Source organism: Carassius carassius, chromosome 27, assembly GCF_963082965.1.
Source record: "Carassius carassius chromosome 27, fCarCar2.1, whole genome shotgun sequence".
Lineage (NCBI taxonomy): Eukaryota > Metazoa > Chordata > Actinopteri > Cypriniformes > Cyprinidae > Carassius > Carassius carassius.
In genome coordinates this window covers 887,501-906,950 of record NC_081781.1, presented here as the reverse complement: position 1 = coordinate 906,950, position 19,450 = coordinate 887,501, and the positions used below count along the sequence as shown (strand labels likewise).

The 19,450-nt window shown below is 36.8% G+C and overlaps 2 protein-coding genes across 2 annotated transcripts in view; both read left to right on the top strand.

The window, feature by feature from the left end:
- The first annotated feature begins 663 nt into the window (after nucleotides 1-663).
- apobb.2 (apolipoprotein Bb, tandem duplicate 2) lies at nucleotides 664-12,551 on the top strand. Its single transcript, XM_059513602.1, is given in 25 exon segments — nucleotides 664-718; nucleotides 1,670-1,773; nucleotides 1,856-2,001; nucleotides 2,938-3,085; nucleotides 3,165-3,317; nucleotides 3,412-3,536; nucleotides 3,717-3,802; nucleotides 3,886-4,336; nucleotides 4,484-4,595; nucleotides 4,667-4,813; nucleotides 4,889-5,100; nucleotides 5,178-5,373; nucleotides 5,452-5,631; nucleotides 5,709-5,888; nucleotides 5,965-6,132; nucleotides 6,231-6,421; nucleotides 6,468-6,635; nucleotides 6,720-6,829; nucleotides 6,925-7,125; nucleotides 7,226-7,389; nucleotides 7,494-7,543; nucleotides 7,636-8,009; nucleotides 8,089-11,236; nucleotides 11,238-12,127; nucleotides 12,203-12,551. Coding segments are annotated over 25 exon segments (7,878 nt in total). The 3' UTR covers nucleotides 12,322-12,551.
- Nucleotides 12,552-13,491: 940 nt separating this feature from the next.
- LOC132107377 (mitotic checkpoint serine/threonine-protein kinase BUB1 beta-like) overlaps nucleotides 13,492-19,450 on the top strand; it is a 6,526-nt gene continuing 567 nt past the window's right edge. The window contains exons 1-9 of the mRNA XM_059513601.1: nucleotides 13,492-13,623; nucleotides 13,828-13,883; nucleotides 15,523-15,686; nucleotides 16,483-16,586; nucleotides 16,667-16,797; nucleotides 16,901-16,932; nucleotides 17,845-17,920; nucleotides 18,814-18,901; nucleotides 18,987-19,228. Of these exons, the coding sequence (XP_059369584.1) occupies nucleotides 13,843-13,883; nucleotides 15,523-15,686; nucleotides 16,483-16,586; nucleotides 16,667-16,797; nucleotides 16,901-16,932; nucleotides 17,845-17,920; nucleotides 18,814-18,901; nucleotides 18,987-19,228 (878 nt within the window). The 5' untranslated portion in view covers nucleotides 13,492-13,623; nucleotides 13,828-13,842. The remainder of the gene's footprint in view (nucleotides 13,624-13,827; nucleotides 13,884-15,522; nucleotides 15,687-16,482; nucleotides 16,587-16,666; nucleotides 16,798-16,900; nucleotides 16,933-17,844; nucleotides 17,921-18,813; nucleotides 18,902-18,986; nucleotides 19,229-19,450) is intronic.

Here is a 19,450-nt window from a genome sequence, read left to right as displayed (position 1 = left end):
CTTTACAAATTGGTATAATCTCATTAACTTATATTTTCTTCACAATAGAATATAGATAACATATCAGATGTTGAAAGTGAGACATTTTGATAAGCCATGCCAAATATTGGCTCATTTTGTATTTCATGAGAGCTACACATTCCAAAAAGGTTTGGACAGGTAGCAATAAGTTAAATTATGAGATCAGTGTATGAGTATTTTCTGCTGGTTCGTCTGAGTGTGTTTGTCACAAAGTCCTTGTTTAGTCAAAACTGCAGATATAAAGTTATTGACCGAGCAAGATTTGGAAATTGCACATGTTGTATTATGCAATCTCATTTATGCAATAAATGAATCCCATGGAATACATATAAACCATTACTTTTTCTTTTTGTTGGCTCATAAATGCTAGAAAGCATGTACGTGTGCAGATATTTAACATCCGTTTGTGTTTTTCAAAATGTAAAATATTGAAAGGTTTGTCCAAATGGACTGCTCTTATGTTTAAATCTGTTTGTGCTAAAACAGAAAATCAATGTCAAACTCTAATAGCTGTATTCTGTCACAGCGCTTGTATGAACTTTGGAGTCGGGGCTGAAATGTTAACACACAAGTCTGGTTTGCTATAAATCTCCTGGTCAGAAATCTGAGAGCTGATTTAACTGAGACATGACCTGAAGCATCATGGGTGACAATGAGCTCCGTCTTTTGCTGTTTCGGAGCACCGTCGCCTTGTCAAGTGAGTTTAGTCAAGTCACATTCATCTTGATAGTGCTTTATACAATACAGATAGTTTCAAACTTGACAATAACAGTGTTAATGCTGTAATTATAAAACTCAATTCAAATGTGGATTCAGTTCAGTGTGAATTCTGCTAAATTCATCGAAAAAGATTCTTTCATAATTTTCTTTTAGATGTAATGCTAAAGGGCTTTTCTTCCTCAGTATTTAACATGAAAATAAAAACATTAAAATAAAAACAAAATGTTTTTTAATGGTGTTTTATCCTGAAAAAAAAAAAAAATATATATATATAAAAATAATAATAATCTGCCAATTTAGTTTTTTCTTTGAATTATTTTTTTTACTTCATTATTTATTTATTTATTATACATTTATTATTTATTAGTTTTCAATATAACAAAAATCGGAAAAATCAATATAAACTAACTTATCTGAATCAGTAGAAAACAAAACTAAAAATATTATTTTGTGCAGATCTCCTGCCAAGAGGAATATTTCAGAACATACAAATAATCAGAACCAATTTAAAGAAATGCATACATTAAAATAAAATAAGACATGGGTGGCCATTCTATAAACAGTGGGATTTGTGTAAACATAGGGTCAGAAGTTCATAAAAGCAGTTGTTTTTAATAGGATACTTTATTAGATTCATATGAAACCATTTATGCTTGAATTTGGCCTTTCTCACTGCAATGCTATTGCAATAAAGAACTTTAACTAACAGAGATTCACATAATGCATTTTTTATTTTGTATTACAGACGCTCAGGATGAAGGACTATCATGCTTGAGTATGTCTCCTTTCTTTATTCTGCAGAATCTACATGCAAACCTTCAGCTGTAATGACCTTGATGTTCATGAAATACATGAAGTTCAGTATTAAATGTCAGCATTTATTTATGCCCTTAATAATGTTTTTAATAAATTGCTCTGCTGCTTCTAGTGGCCAAAAGATACAAAGCCTTCAACAAGTATGAATACTTCTATCAGAAAGAGTCCTTGAATGCTTTGAATGAGGCGGTCAATGGCCCAGAGGCCAGCTGTAAGGTAAAGTATGAGCTCATTTCCGTACATCAAACACTAAAGTTACTAACGTTTTGTCAACAATGCGGTGTGAATATCGCATTAGGTTGAGATTGCAGTTCCTGGTACATGCAGTTACATCTTGCACACCACCGAATGCAAGCTGAGAGAAGCGACTGGCGTCAATGCAGACGGAAACCCAGTGTTTGGAGCTTCTGCTGGCACCGAGGACTTCAAAACCGCCATGGAGAAGTAAAGGCCTGTTCACAGCAAGAACAATAACAATACTAGCGTCCATGTCAGCAGACGATAACGCTGTTTATTATAAGGGTGCATTGCAGTTTTAGTCTGCCACTTTAAATGCACAAGCTCTTTAAAGTCTAATTTTGATCGCCTTTGTATCGTTAATCTATGACTGTTCTATTCTGAAATTTTGAATTGATTCTGATTCCTGGTTCTGTAGTCGACTTTGGAATCAAATCGATTCCACACTGATTATTTTTTTCTTTATAGATGTGAATACAAGATTCGAAGGCTTACGTCCTCTTCCTTGATTACTATCATCATCTATTATATCTTCATGTATTCCGGTGCGGTGCTCAAAACCTTTCATTGTAGACAACAGAACAAGCCATTTTAGGCTAAATAATGAGTAAAAAAAATACATTTTTATATTCTTTAGACAACTGAAAATCCATTTTTGTGCATCAAATGTCTATATTGTATGTTTTAGGTGCAAAAATTCATGATAGGAAACTTGTCCAAGATGTATGGTACAAAGCGCTGGAACAGTTTCTCTTAACCGATTCATTAAACAAACCAGTTCATAGATATGAATCAGACTTCGCAAGACTATTAACAAGCAACCAAGTGGCAATTAAGAAAACAAAAAGGGTTTCAAAGAGGAGTCAAATCCCTTTGATGGAATTGATTCCAGCCTTTGGAAATGATTCTTGATTCCCAAGGCCTCGGAATTGATTCTTTGTGGAATCGATTCCCAACGCTACATTCATCAGATTAGAACAATTGTTAAAACCGTATAGTTATTATAGTTATCATTCTTGGTGTGAGCAAACCTTAAGTGTTTGTTGTCTTTGCTGTCACGCATGTAAAATCTGTCCATGCAAATATTAATCTGCAAGAAAGACATATCTGTTATATTCAACAAACTCTTCTCTCTTTGTTCAGACATCCTCTGAAGTTCACCGTTGAGGGAGGTGATGAAATCAAGCTTTTTCCTGAGGAGGGTGAGCTTATAAACATCCTCAATATAAAGAGGGGAATCATCTCTGCTCTTGCTGTCCCTGTGCTCGAGGAGGACAGGAACAAAGAGATGGTCTGTTGATAAACTTCACTCTTGAAAGAGACAGATGGTCACACCAAATCTACCTCTGACATTGATGTTTCCATTCCAGCCCACCATCTATGGCCTGTGTAAGACTGACTACGTCGTGAAAACCAGAGAAGACATCGACACTGAAGTCACCCTAAACAGAGACCTGTCCAAATGTGACCAGTTCAGACCAATCACGGACCACACCAGTCCCTTGGCCCTCATCACTGGCTTGGTGAATTCTGAGTTTTAGGTTTAAGTTTTGTATAAAATTCCAGTTGAGATGAGTGGAGTGAGAATTCCAATGTTTATCTTTCACTCTTTCAAAGCACCATTCTCTTGCTCAACTGATCTGGAGCAACCAGACCTGCAACTACAAGTTTGACAATGAGCAGCACCACATGACCTCTGGAAGTTGCACTGAAAAACATGTCCTTGTTCCTTTCTCATACAAGTTAGTAAAAAAGTGCAGAGCATGGATTTGATTCCCAGGGAATGCATGAAGTGGTAACATGCACACCCTGAATGCAAATGCAATGCAATCTCCGAAATGCATAAATGTTAATTGCTTGATTTTGTCAATGTAGCTGGATGGTAATGCACTTCTGATGTTTGTCTCTATGGCTATGACTAGGGGAAGAAATGGAGTGACCAATACTGGTAAACAGGCCTTGAATCTTGTAGGAGTTGCTGAGTACAATGACAAAGTCTTTGAACACAGTAAGATAACGATTTTTGTTGTCAATGTTCATAACATGCTTGTAATGTCAAACAAAATGCAAAATGTGTTGTTATGCCTCCAGATGTGGCCAATATGAAACCCCTCCATCTTGACCGCAGTGTTGACATGAGCCCCATCCAGGATAAAGATGCTGCTCTTGCTGTTCTGAGGGAACTTTCGGGCCTTTCCAAGACCAACGATGGACGCAAGAGAGCCCACTTGGCCCACAAGCTTGTAGCTGTGATCCGCAAGATGGAAGTTGAAACCTTGACAGCCATTGTTCCTGAGGCCCTGGAGATCTCTCGGTTTTTGATGTACCAGGTTTTGCTACAATGCGGCACCCCAGAATGCAACAGTGCTATCATGCAGATTTTCAGGACCTTTGACAGGTCGTCAGTTGAGATTGACGCTGCTGTGTATGGCATGGGAATGATACCCCAGTCCTCGCGAGTCCTTGTGAAGGAAATGTTGGCGATGGCAAAGTTCAAGCCGACCAAACCCATATACTATTCTCTCAGCCAAGCTGTGAGAAGGTAAGACGTGAAAAGACATTTTCAGACAACTATCAGATTTTTCCCACTGACTCTAATCCATGTTTTGCATAAGTGTGCTTTGTACATAGATGTAGCATTATCACTATTTAATCAAAAGAACATCTTGTGTTCTCTGTGTGACCTAAGGCTCTATGAGACCGATGGAGTCACCAATGAGATCCAAGCAGTTGGTGATTATGCCCTTGAACAGATTGGTGATTGCACAGGTGACCAGGAACACGTCTTACTTAGTCTAAGGGTATGTTCACACAAATTCCTACATGCTGATTAATTAAACTTCAGACTCTACGGCTAAGCATCATCTTCCAGGTCATCGGCAACATGGTGGTTGCATTGGGAGCTGCACGCCCTGCTTTGCATTCTTCTGTTATTCAATGCATCAACCAGCCAACTGCTTCCCCTTCAGTTCAGCATGCTGCCATCCAGGTCTACAGACAGATTATTGTACCTGAGGAGGTGAGCTGTTAAATATGCCCACAGCTCTTGGCTATCCTGCAGTTAGTCTAGAGATAATTTCATGCCTTTTAATAGGGTCGTGAGGTGCTCATGCATGCTGTTCTAGACAGAGATGCATCCGTACAGAAGCGTGTTGCCGCCTACCTCATCTTGATGAAGAACCCTACACCTGCTGAACTTGCACAGTTGGCAGCAGCTGTCGATGTTGAGGAAAACCATCAGGCCAAGAGCTTCATCATCTCTCATATCACTAACATCTTGAGCTCTACAGCACCAGAGACTCTGGAGTACGTATGGAGGATGAATATGAATAACTTATCAACTTTTCAGAAGAAAATGTAATCTTGTTATTTTTACTCCCTAGCCTGAGGTGGAAGGTTCGAGAGGCCTTTCAAGGTAATGAAATTGGAATGATCATGGAACCCACCAAACTCTCTCGATACTATAGACTTGGATCTTTAGAGGGAAATATGATCTTTGAATCTCCCAATGAACTGCCAAGGGAGGTTATGCTGGAGATGACCTTGAATGCTTTTGGATTTGATATGGACTTCATTGAGGTACAGAGTCCAATGCAAGTCTGACATTTACTTGATGTGTTAGGTATGAATGCAATGGGGCTTTATTCTTGCTTTCAGATTGGCATGGAGGGTACGGGCTTTGAGCCTATTGTGGAGGCCCTCTTTGGTGATGATAGATTCTTCCCAGACACCGTCATGAAGACCACTTTATACGCTACCGACTATATGCCCACCCAACTCATCGAGGTCTTGGACAACATGCTGCCAATCATGAGGAATGAAAGGAAAAAGAGACAGGTATAACATGTAGTAAAAAGCAAATGGACATATTTCTTCAAAGCAGGATTACAATCTCCATTTTCTTTGTGCTGTAGGCTATTCAAAATATAGTCAACGAAATCAGTGATAATGTTAACAAGCTTCTTGAAAACTTGAAGGCCCAGGATAGCCCTGAAGCGATGGTGTACCTCAGGCTTCTGGGTGCTGAACTTGGCTATCTTAATGCAAAAGATGGCAAGATGATTCATGATCTCCTTAAGATGATCCCCACTGATGTGAGTATAGCTTTTCCAACCATATTTATGAATGCAATTACTTACACAGTCAATGTGAATTATATTTTTGAAATAGTTTGCTAAAAGACTGCTTTCAAGTGTCGACAACGAGCTTTTCCTTCACTACATCTTCATGGATAATGAGTTCTATCTGCCCACCGGTGCTGGCTTTCCACTGAGAGTTGCTCTGTCTGGTACCTTTACACCTGGAATCAAAGGGGGATTGAGCTTTAGTCCAGGCATGGTGAGTCCAACACACTTTAATCATGCATGTGTTACTATCAATATTTATCATTCATTTCTGCTATTATACAAAAATAAATTAATATGACTACACCACAGAAGGAATTTGCATTCACGCTGTCTACTGGCATTGAGTTTGTGACTGAGATTGGGACTCACTTCCCAGACTACATTCTGTCCGGTCTGGAGATGCACACTAACATCTATCATGAGAGTGGCCTCAGAGCAAAGCTCTCTTTGACCAACAACCAGCTCAAGCTTTCCATTCCAGTTCCTCGAGAGCCAACTGAGTTTTATTATTATTTTAAATAAATTGTTATTGTTCTCCATATATAGCAGTTCTCTAGTGTCAGTTGTTGGTGCCATGATTTTGCCCATTAATGCCACTGGTGAGTATATTAATGCGGAAGTATGTGCTCCTGTTTTCCCTGGATGGAAGCACTGTACAGTCCTTAAGTATCCTGTTGATGCCGTCCCTTTTCTTCCTCTCAATAGTGATATGAGGTAATAAAAAATCATCTATATACTAATATTTAAATCAATAATTCCTAGGACAATATTTTTCATCCACAGTGCATCTGTGTTTAGGTTTAGTGTTACACTCTACCCATCGGTAGAGGTCACAGAGTATACTGCCACCATCAACTACACCTATGATGATGATTCAGAAAAAGTCACATTTAGAATAAAGGCTGAAGGTACAAGATAGCTTACTAATTATTTGCTTGAACACCTGGAAAAAGAAAAATTTGCCTTTAAAATAACGGTCTTTTTGTCATTTGATTACTATCAGGAACACCCTTTGAGGCCACAAATACAGTAATGTTAAAAAGAAAGCAACACACTGTATCATCTGAGTTGCTCATTGCCCCTCTTCAGCTTTATTCTAAAGTTTCTGCAAAACTAAAGCACGATAAGAAGTTGACGTTGGAACTTAAGAGTGACCTAAAACTCCCTGAGACGACTTCTGTTCAAACACTCATCCTGAAATTGGGTATGTGTCTAAAATTATTTCTGTAATATGATTAATATAAAATTTTGGCTAATTATTTAATACACGATTTTGAGCCTATCAAATATCTCTTCAATCTCAGAGAACGAGAAGATTGAGGCTGAATTAAAGTCTCATGTCAATTCTGAGATTCAAAGAATCATTCCCAACATCAATGCTACTGAAACCATTGTCGATAGCCTTATTGATGGCCAGATTGGCCAGAGTGAAAAACAATTCCGTGATATCCTGGCAAAGTCAGCTGCGGTAAGTTAATGAACTTACCTCAGTTCAATTTTTTTCATCAGCTTTTGACAAAGGAAATGTTTTTAATTAAATAAATTTACATTGTTGATATTCCAATTGTGCAGTATTTGGGCGTTCCTGTTTTCGCTATTCCTGAAAGACTGTTCCTGAATGTGTGAGTTAATGTCTCTAATATGGTGAACCTTCTGCACGTAATACGAAACGGTTTAACTGTAGTTAAAATTTACATTACATGTTTTTAAACAGAGAGATTTCTGCTCATTATCTCTTTGGCCATCCTTACTATACCATCACCCTTCCCTTGCCCTTGGGTGGAAAATCCACTAGAGATCTAAACTTTCCGACGTCTATCTCCACCCCAAATCTGATTATACCTCATCTTGATCTGGAAATTGAAGCTACTAGCATTATTCTTCCAGAGGTCTCCATTCCTATGAGTGTGTTGCTGTCTGTGCCGACTCTTAACATGACAGAAATGTCCGGAAAACTAAGCAGCAACTTCTACAACTTAGAAACAGCCTTGTCTGTTGCCAGAGATCCTTCTGCAGACCTACGTTATTCTGCTAAGTTTGAAGTTACCGGAACAAGTCCTGTTGACCTCCTATCCCTAAAGGTTGAAGGTAAAAAAAAAAAAAAGTATTGTATGCACTTGATTTGAATGATTGCATTTTGATTGATTTGTTTTCATTTATTGCACAGGATCTGCTCTTGTTGAGCCCACATCTGCCAATTCTCTAATGAAAAAAGTAAAAACAGTGGTTCACCACAAGATTTTTGATGCCACCATCACAGCTGAGGAGGAAGTAAAACTTGCTGAAAAACTCAGTGTGAAATCCAAAAGCAAGCTTGTCGTAATTAGCCATTTTGGAGTGCAAATTTCAGTTGAGCATAGTGGAGCTTTTGAAGTTGATAATGAGGAGATCTCTGGAGATGGAAACCTGGAAGGATCCTTCGAGGCTGGTTCAGTCAATGGTTCCGGAGTCCTTACCCAGTAAGTCTTTCTACTCCCATCCAGACAAGAGGCAAAGATTGATTCTTCATTGAAAGTAGACTCAACACTTCTTCAAGCTCGAAACTCCTTTGCTTTAGCTTTTGCCAATGGAGGACTGATAATTCAATCCAACACTACAGCATTTGATGACCATCTAGCAAACACTGCTAATATCACCTTCAAGGAATTTCAGCTTGCTCTAAATTCTCATACAAAATCACAAGCTTTTGGCCTGAAGATCCAAAACATGGTTGAGACCAGAGCTGGTGCTGAAGCAGTCAGTGCTAAGATTGAGACCTCTACTGACATCTCTGAAGAACGTATCCATTCCCTGATTGCAGGAGTATTTGATATCAATGGTCTAGCTATTCACAGTGATGCCTCTGCTAAACTTATGGGACACACAGCTGCACACAAAGCCAATCTGAACCTCAATATGGATGGCCTGACCACCAGTGGCACAACCTCACTGCAAAGCGCATTTACTATGGAGGAGCTTAAACAGACCTTTGAGATCAACTATAAAGATCTAAATGTCACTGCTAGGTGCAAAACAATTGGAAATATCATGGGAACACGCATTAACCACAACACTGACCTGGAGATGGCTGGACTTTCTGGCAGAATCAAGAATCATCTACATTTCGACTCCATGGTGTTTAATGTTGAAACCAACACTTATGGTACAACTATTCCATTCAGTTTTAAATTTGATGGCTCTGCTAATGGTGATAATGACCTGTATGTACACGGTAATTGTAAGTTTAATGCAAAGGTCCTCCTGAAAGTAGAACCACAATCAATTGCTCATACTCATGAATTCAAAATCTCAACACTACTTTACATAGACAGAGTCAACATCAAATCACATTTTGAGAGCAAGTCTGACACTCTGCTGATCCCATCTGAACAAAAGACTAAAGTGACTGTTAAGGCTGAGGTGAACAACCATGCCATCAATCAGGAAATCAGCGGTTACAATACTCCAGCACGTTTTGGGCTGGAAGGGTCTGGAACAGTGCAAACCAATGTGTTAAACACCGCCAATACTGCTTACCAGGACTTCAGAGTCTCTGGCTCGCTAAAGTATGACAAAAGCAATGACAGACATTTAATTAGCTTGCCTTTCATTGATGGTTTGCTTCTAGTTCCTGACAACATCAGAATAACACTTGCAAGCATGGGAGAAACCCTGAGGAATTACATCAACAGAGAAGGGATTGCTTCCAAAATTGAAATCTTATCTCAGCATGTAAGTGACTTTGTGTCTAATTTAAACTTTGAGAGCAGAGCTGTGCAGTTGAAACATACCTTGATAACTCTATTCAAGGACTTTGCATTAAAGCTGGAAAATCTGGTGGAGTCTCGGATTGATGCATTTGTGAAACTAGTGAGAGATATAGGCAACCGTTTCAGTGAGGCACTGGAATTGACTGAAAATGTAGTACCAAAGCACATTAGTTCTTTGATAGTTTCCATCATTGAGAATGTTAAAATATTTCTTAGCTCGATCACCACCCAAAGTTACACAAAGCTGAATGAGATCTTCCATCCTGCTATTGCTCTTCAGATTCCTCCAGTTTCAACAACTCTTCTAGTGCCATCTTTTGGAAAGCTATATGGTGAGGTCACATTCAGCAGCCCTGTATACAACGTCAAAACCTCTGCAGAGTTCAAGAAAGCCTCAGAGAGACACCCTCTGTTCACAGCTTTTATTTACTCTAAAGGAAACTCCCAGACATATAACATTCTGAATTACAATCTAGATTCCACTGCACAGATATCTATGCCTGAGATGAGTCCTGTAACAGTGTCTGAAACTCTCAAGTTAACACACGTTTATTTGACTTTAGACCAACAGGCATTATCAACATTGAATGGCTCTTCCTTTAACAATGCTAGTTCTTCATCTTTCTCTCTTGAAACTTTATACAAGCACCAGGTGAAAATCCCCTCACAGTCTTTGTCTGGTGAAGTAACCCTGATTCAGAATGCTATAGCTTTCCAGGATGGTGCTGAAATCACCCTGACAGTTAAAAATACAGGATCTAGCAAATTTACTCTTGAAGACTTCTCTGAGGAAGGCACCCTTAAGAGTGACCTGCATTTTAACATGGGCCTCAGCACTGCCAAGCTGACTTTCACAGGCCGCACTGACAGCGCACATTTGCAGATGAAAATGAAGGTGAACGCTGATGCTGTTGCCCTAAGCCACATTGAATTTAATGCTCGTGTTGAATCAGAGTCGCCATTTATCGAGAACAGTTTGCTGGTTGCTTCTGGAAAGGCTTGCTTCAGTGATTTGAGTATAGAAATCAATGTAGCCCATGACACTGAGCTTGTTGGACCTGTTAGCGGTGTCCTCTCAAACACTGCAAACATCATGACTCGTCCTTGCACAGTTGATATTCACTTTCAGAACAAGGGTAATGCCAAGATCAAACTCTATGAGTCTTTGTTAACCACTGTTGATCTCCAGAATGACTACACTTTTATTTTCAACCCTGACCTACAAGAATTTAGCACTGTGGCAGTTGCCTCTTTCAACCATTTCAACTACAGCCATAACTTCACAGCCAACAATAACGAAGCAGAGATGGGTATTTACACTGTTGTGAATAGTGTGGCCAGCTTTGAGTTCTTAAATGCTGCAGAAATGTTTGTGCCAACCATTTTCAAGATTCCAGCAGTCAAAAAGCTGAAACTGAATCATGACCAACCCATTGAGCTAAATGCCGAATTCATCTACCAGAAGAGTGGGTTTGCTTTTTTACTGGGCAACCTGGTCTCTGAGGTGTCTTTAAAGTCATCTATTGTCAACATTAGTGCAAATACAGGTATTTATCCAATGATTGATGCATGTTAGTGCCACAACTGATTCTGTGTTTCAGGAATTGAATTCGAAGCTTGATGGATCCACTAGCCTGACCATAAAAAGTGGACTGAAACTGGCCTCTTCTTTGTCTATGGAGAATGCTCACATTGAGAGCAATCATAACAGCATTGTGACTCTGGAAGACAACTTTGAGGCTGTATTATCTGTGGACACAGTTGCTAAGATTCACACAACAGGCTTCACTGTTAATGCTGCTCATCAACTTTCTGCTGACACCAAAGTCCATCCAAAGGCAGAATCAAACTTGACAATCAAGTACACCTTCAATCAGTCAGACTCAGAGGCTGCTGGACATGGAGATGCTAAGAATACCCTGAAACTGGATGCAACTCTTTCCTATATCACTATTGAGTCTGTAAGCCAAATAACTTCCAATTCTACATCTCCCGATGGTGTCACACTAAAGGGAACATTGGATAATGAAGCTAACGTCTCTGTGAAGGGTGATGGTCTGAAATCCAATCTGAAGACCACTGGAAATGGATGCATTGGTTTTAGATATTCCAAGTTGTGGTTTAACATTGATGACCAGCTGACCGTGGAGGGAGAACTTGACCGGATGTATTCTTTGCTAGAAATTAATTCAAACTATACATATATTGATGGCAGAGATTATGACATTGCAATAAATCACACTGCTCATGGTAAAACTGATCTTGTTCCCCTGAGCACCATCATGGCTGCTGTAGACATATTCCTGACTCTGCCAAGTTATAGTGATTTCGATGTAAGATATAAAGACATATTTTTTTCATCAGATAGGTTTGCTATCAAAATAGATTATTTCTCTCGTTGGTACAATTCAAGTGCAGTAATATCAGTAGAGCATTTAAATGATTTACCTAGGTTTGCTTTCAAAATAGATTCTTTCTCTCGTTGGTACAATTCAAGTGCAGTAATATCAGTAGAGCAGTTTAATGATTTACCTGGTTTAACTAATTTACCTAATTTGGTTGTGTATGAGTGCTCTTACAATCTCACTTCTCCATCTATGCTTTTAGAGTATCAGGGTGGCTTGCATATAATTCCTGTTTACCACAATTAGTTATTGTTGAAAACAAGAAAAGGTATTGAACTATACATTGGTCTTTATTTACTGTATGCTTGCTTACCTTAGACCACATAATCACAGACAAGTAGAGCCAGAATAAATTTAAAAGTCATTCTCAAGCACAATGATGGAAGCATATTAGTCATTCTTATGCTGAGGATGAAGATATAAAGCCCTGAAATATTGCTTGTCCCAATCAACAGTAAGGAAACAATCCTTTACTTGACATATACTCAGTTTTACTTCACTGAAGAAAAAAAACCTACTACATTAAATATAATTTTTTGAAAATGTTTTGCCTTTTGTGCTGTTTATTGTCAACACACACACACACACACACACACACACACACACACACACACACACATAGTTTTAGTCCAATGCGATAACTTTAACTTGCTCTGGAAATCCTTTCCCGCTGTGTTTAAACGACCAAAACACAACGTGACGGTAAATTAACAATAATGATCCAAATAAACGATCCAGATAAGTGTGAACAGATAACCTGCAATATTATGATCGTTTTATATTGTATAATAACAATTATTAAACAAGTTTTTTTGCTCAAAAACAAAATTCTCCTCACCTAAATGAGAACAGAGCATCAGCATATCACTTTCAACGGGTTTTGCAACGGTTATATATATTTAAATATTTATGACGTAATACAAAATCAGTCTATCAAATGAATGCTCTAAATTTATCAATGAGCATTTATTATTATTATTATTATCGTTGTTGTTGTTGTTGTGATAATAATAATAATAAAAGCTATGACAACAATAATAATATAATCATATACATATACTGATATCATCCAGTACATTTAACCTCTGTATCATATTTCATCGCTTAATAGAGAAACGTTTAGCATAAAAGTTGTTACGGAAACAGTGATTTATTGATTTTACTCTCACAACAAACCAATAGGAGGCAGTATATATACAAAGCTTGCTTTAAAAAAAATCTACAAAGATATAGCAGTTGGCTTTATGCGTTTGCATTTTTATAAAACACGGTCATCGTGTTATGAAATGAATAATATATGAATAATATATTACATGAAAAACTGGAATCTGAGATCCAAGACACAGTTATATACACATAAAGAAAAAAAATCCAAAAAGGTACATAATGAGACGTGCTGAGGAACGTCATTTCGTACGTCACAGTCACGTGGTAACATTTGAAATTAAACCTCGAATCGAACTACAACAGTAGCTGTCAGTAACAGTCTATTGGAAAGATTATTCAAGCAAACTGCGACGAAACAGGAATATTTTATGCCTTTCGGAGGTATAGTCATGACTTTTACAACTTATAAGTGTAAAACAGGCGCCACTATAATGTTTTGACGGTTTGAACATGATTAGCTAGTACGTTAGCTTTAACGTTAGCTGTTAATGAATATTAACATAATTTACTCGTGTTATTTCTAATGTTTGGAGTATAAACAAGCTTCCAAGCAAACAACCATGTTGTATTCATTCAATATCACAGGTAACATCGCTCAGGATGTCTTTAGAGTTTGAAAAACTGTCCACCCACAATTGGAGGTAAGAAATGAATGCTTAAGCTAATGAATATCCTGATGTTTCCACTGACTGTTGTAACTTAAATGTATTTCAAAGAGTCATCTTACAATAACTCTACATTTGTATAATTCAAACTGATCTAAAACAAACATGAAGTTAAAGAATAAGTGTATCGTAAATCTAACTGATTTTGTCCATGTCTACCAATTTGAGACCCCCTATTTGGATATATTACAAAAATATTACAAATAGTAACGTTATATTGTTCATGAAACATTTTTGTCACTACTCACCATAAATGTCACTACTTGTTTTGGAACATTCAGAGAACATTTAAAAGTAGCGTTCCCATAAAGAGAGAGTTCGCCCAAAAACTGTCATTAGTTGACCGTAGCCATTGACTTCCATAGCATTTTTTTCCACACTATGGATGTCAATGGCTACCGTCAGATCTGTGGTTACCAGTATTCTTCAAAATATTATAACCTTTTGTGTCCAACTGAAAAATAAAAAAAAGGATTGGAGTAACTTGAGGATGAGTAAATGAGTACACAATTAAAGTTTTGGGGGGTTAAATCACTTTAACGTTTACATACCCCGGAAAGAAAAGTTTTTTTTAATACATTTAAGCATTTTCAACTTTTAAAGAACATTCAGAAATAAAGTTTTCGTAACTAAACTAAGTTTAATGGTCATCAGTATCGTAAATACTGAAGTTTTTCATATTTGTATTTTTTTTATATATATATATCCATGGGGCATATTTTTGCTAGCTGGGATAGAACAAGTACTGACCAAACAGACTCGGGTATTGGCTTGCAATGGCCAAATCTCATTCCTGTCACGCTAACAACTTTTTGTTGTGCGATATATTGCCCCAAAAAATAATTTCACGAAGCAGAGTATCTTAAACCCTTTAGCTGTTATAAAATCACTGTAAACCACAGCTTCGCGGGGCTTATTGCTTTTATAAAACGGTTATTCCATACAAATAGTAAGGTTTCACAGAATAAAACAGACCAAATAAAGTGTAATTAATGATATAAATAAAAACAGTATTCTTCCACCAAATAATGTGGCTCCTCAGAAACAGTTGTGATTCCAACAAAGTGGTTGCCAAGCAACACACAGAAGTAAACAAAGGTGGATGTTACTTTGTAGCGTGATTTAGAACAGCTTCGAGCACGGCTCAGCCAATCAGAATCAAGGACCGGAACTCTCTGTTCTGTCAAAATATTTAGATCATTGAAATGAAGTCTCAAAATATTAGATTAGCAGGTGAAAGTGGAATGAAAAAAAAAGTAGTGTTTTTATGTTAATATAATGGGCAATATTGCGTCATCAAAAAATTGAGGTCATGTACATATATACATATATCTGTTTATATATTTTATATATTATACGTTTACATATATCTAGTGCTCCTGTAGCTCAATTGGTAGAGCATTGCGCTATCAAGCGCAAGGTTGGTGGTTTGATTCCTCCGGGAACACATGATAGGTAAAAATGTATAGCCTGAATGCACTGTAAGTCGTGTTGGATAAAAGTGTCTGCTAAATGCATAAATTTAATTTAAATTCTAATTTAATCTGTTTGTGAATGTTTGTGTTGAACTCTCACCTCATGTTTTGTAATCATGACATTTTGGCTTCCACCGAAGCGCTCCAGGCGTCCCATCCCAGAGGAGCCGGGTTCAGGAGGAGCACGAGTCTCAGCAGGAGGGTCATGTTCAGATCATGTACTCTAAAGATCAGGTGTATCAGGAAGACGCAGAGTTCAGCTTGGAAGAGCTCCGAGCCCAGCGCTACTACAAGTCTTTGAGCGGTGCGTCCAGATGCTGTTACACATGCTTGAGAAAACATTCACATGTCATGGATCTGGATCCGTTTGGCTGTGTGCCTCAATTTTTGGTTTTGCCCAAATAGTGCCAAGTGAGTCTTGGTTCAAAGTTATTATAGGAAAACCAAAACCCTTCACTAGGAAAAAAAAAATAAAAATACTTTTCTGATAGAAATGTCTAAACATTCTTAATATATGTTTAAAAAATCAAATCTTGTTTTCTTGAAAAATGTATCAGAATTATGTGAGTTTATGCATTTAAAATGTAAACTGATGCACTAAAAAATTAAAACTAAATAAAAACTACACAACTACATTACAACAAAATTTGTAAAAGTAATTAAAGTTTAAATGAAATCTCTATCTCTCTCTCTATATATAATATTTCAGAATATTAAGAAAACTTATAGTATCCCAATGATGCTACAATAAAACTAAGTATTGGTCTTAATTTGCAGTACCATTTATTTATTTATCTATCAGTTTTTAGTAAATGTTTTCTATTGTTATCTTAGTTTTGTATTTTTTATTTTACACGGTCATTTTTGTCATGTTTTTGCCTTTTATTAGTTATCTTTTAACATGTATTTTACATTTTTATTTCATATTTATTTAGTTCAAGTTAAACTAAATGAAAATGAGTGATGTTTTGGTAGCTGAAACTAAATGTCAATTATTAATGTTAATTTGTTTGTTTATGATTGTAGATTTAGTTAATTATAATAATCCTGGATTAGATCGTGTAACCATTGTAATGAGTTTTCATGACTCTTTAAAACAGATAAAGCCTCACACCTGAAGAAGCTAAAGCAGGATCTGCAGTGTCAGATTGAGGATAAAAAGAGACTCATTCAGCAGAGAAACATCACCTCGGAGAAACCGCAGGTGCTTTACCTGTTATACTCCGTATCTGAAGTTTTGATTCGGAGATTTCTCAACAGCGTGATTTATATCGGTTTGTGTAGGAGGTTGTTCATGAGGAGGCCAGTTCTTCCTTCCAGAGATCTGCAGGATCCTGTGAATCTGATGCTGCTGTGGGGAAATCAGCTCAGTTCACCGTATGCAGCGAGCAGGAGGAAGACCGAGTGGTTAGCAGGTCAGTTCTTCGTTAGTAAGCACTTTTCTTGGATTAGATACTTTAGAATGTTTTATTTGTCTAACTGCATGTGTTTTTCTCTCCTTGTGTCGTTCAGTGGAAGCTCGGTAAGGCGAGAGGACGACATAAATCACAGTGAGCTGATGTTTTCCCCCTCATTTACATCTGTACTATTCATTTATTAGCCATTTATTTGATTAGTGAAAAGAAGAGATGAATGAGATGTATCCGATATGCCGATATTTTTTCCGATACCGATATATTTCAACACCAAGTTTTTCCTGTGCAGAAATTCTAAACAAATTCTTTTTTAATTTGGTTTGTTTTTAACAAAAACTAATTTGTTAGAATTAAATAAACTAAGTTATTTTATATAGAGAGTGTATTGAAAGCTTTGAAAATAATCATGAATCGACTTTAAATCAGTCACTTTTTTTTTAGACTGATGCAGTGGTAACCTTAACATTTTATTTAAAGATTTAACATTTTCTAGATGGTCTAAAAAAAAAATTCTTCTTAATCTGTTTAAAAATATATATATATTTTGCACAATAAATAAATCTGTGTGTATAAAATTTAATTTACAAGCAATCATGTTTGTGATTTTTATTCACGTAAGCTATACCTTCTGACCCTTAAATCAAAACATACTCGTGATTTTATGACATAAGTTTATGTTTTCCCCTCATTTACATCTGTACTCTTCATTTATTAGCCATTTATTTGATTAGTAAAAAGTAGGGATGAACGATATATATCCGATATGCCGATACCGATATATTTCCTTTTGTTTGGAAACAACACCAAGTTTTTCCTGTGCAGAAATTCTAAAAAAATTATTTTGTAATTTTGGTTTGTTTTTAACTAAAACTAATTTGTTAGAATTAAATAAACAATTAAGATATTTTATAAAGAGTGTATTGAAACGCCTTTAAAATGATTTTTGCATTCTATGGCACCTTTTAAAGATTTAACATTTGTTATAATAGTTTTGCGATTGTTTTTATGGTGATGCACGTGATTGTTTGTGATGTTTGTGTGTTTCAGGAGGAAGCAACGCTAAACTGCAGAAAACAGCCAAACCTTTCACTGTTTTTGATGAGAACACACTGACAAATAAAACGTAACACACTCCATTGCTTTTCTTTTGTTAGTTTTGCTTGTTCTTTCATTTTCCTCCTTTCTGTTGTTCTTTTTTCTATTTTTTTTTCTTTCACCCATTCTGTTTTGTTCTTTTCCCTTCTTTTTCTCTTTCTTGTTTTCATTAATTCTTTTTCTTTCCTTTTTTCATTTTTTCATTTCATTTCATTTTCTTTTCACTCATTTCATTTTCTTTTTTCGTTTGTTCTCTATTTTATTCATTCCTGTTTTTTCTTTCATTCTTTTCATTCTCTTTCTTTCATTTGTTTGTTGGTTTTGTTCTGTTTTCTGTTTTGTTGTTTCTGTTTGTTTCTTTCTTTCTCTCCCTCTTTTTGTTCTTTCTCTTCTGCTTATTCTTTCTTTTTCTTTTTTCATAGTTTTTTCTTTCGATCATTCTTTTTTTTAAATTCTTTTAATTCCTTTCATTCTTTTTTCATTTTCTTTTCTTTCACTAGTTTTTTCTTTTGTTTTCTATTTTATTTATTCTCGTTCTTTCTTTTTCATTCTTTTTGTTTGTTTTTTTGCTTTCATTTGTTTGTTCATTCTTTCTTATTCTGTCCATTTCCTTTCTTTCGTTCTTTGTTTCTATTTTTTCTCTCTCTGTCTCTTTTGCTCATACTTTCTTTTTTCATTATTTGTTTCTCTTTCATTCATTAATTTTCTTTCTCTTTTAATTTTCTTTCCTTTTAGTTTTTTTCTTTTTTCTTTCCTTTTTTTCTCTTTTATTCTCTTTCTTTCTTTCTTTCTTTCTCTTTATCTTTCATGTTTGTTTGTTCTTTTTTTCTTGCTTCTATTCATTCTCTTTCCTTCTTTCCTTCCTCTCTTCCTCATGTTTGAGTTTAATTAATGTGTTTAATTTCTGGTTTGCACTTGTAGCTCGTCGTCAGCGAACCGTAATTCTCTGAAGCTGCCCAGTTTGAGTCTGAAAGCGCCGAGGTCAAAAGCAGAGTCCATCTCTGACAAAGTGAGAACAGAGCTCTTTCAGTATTGTGATGAATGTGTCAGATTGTCTGGTCAGGGGCAGTGATCATGTGTTCGTTTGTCAGCAGGACGCGTCCATCTCTCGCTCAGAGGAAGTCATCATCAAAGGTCACTGGAATAAGACTCTGTGCAGGAGTCCAGACGACACGTGTGAATTCTCCCACGCCGCTCAGCTGGCGTCCACTCCGTTCGGAGGTGTCCAGAGGCCAGAAGCGTCCGAGTCCAGACTGACGGAGAATCTGAGCCGAACGGCCCCAGAATCCACTGCAGCACCGAGTCCTTGTGCGACCGCTGAGGAGAACAAGCTCAGGTACTCGGGTTCATGGTGCCTGGAAACCTTCATTGGCATTCAAATGTCATGTTATTCCATTTTTTTTATTATTTAAAAATGTATTTCAGTTAATTAATGAAATTGATCGTTGCATGTCTTTTTCAGTAACTTGTGCATGACATTTATTTCCAAAAATGGAAAAAATATTTAAAACTGAAAACTTCACAGGTTTTGTAATATTTAAAATTTTTGCATTTATTG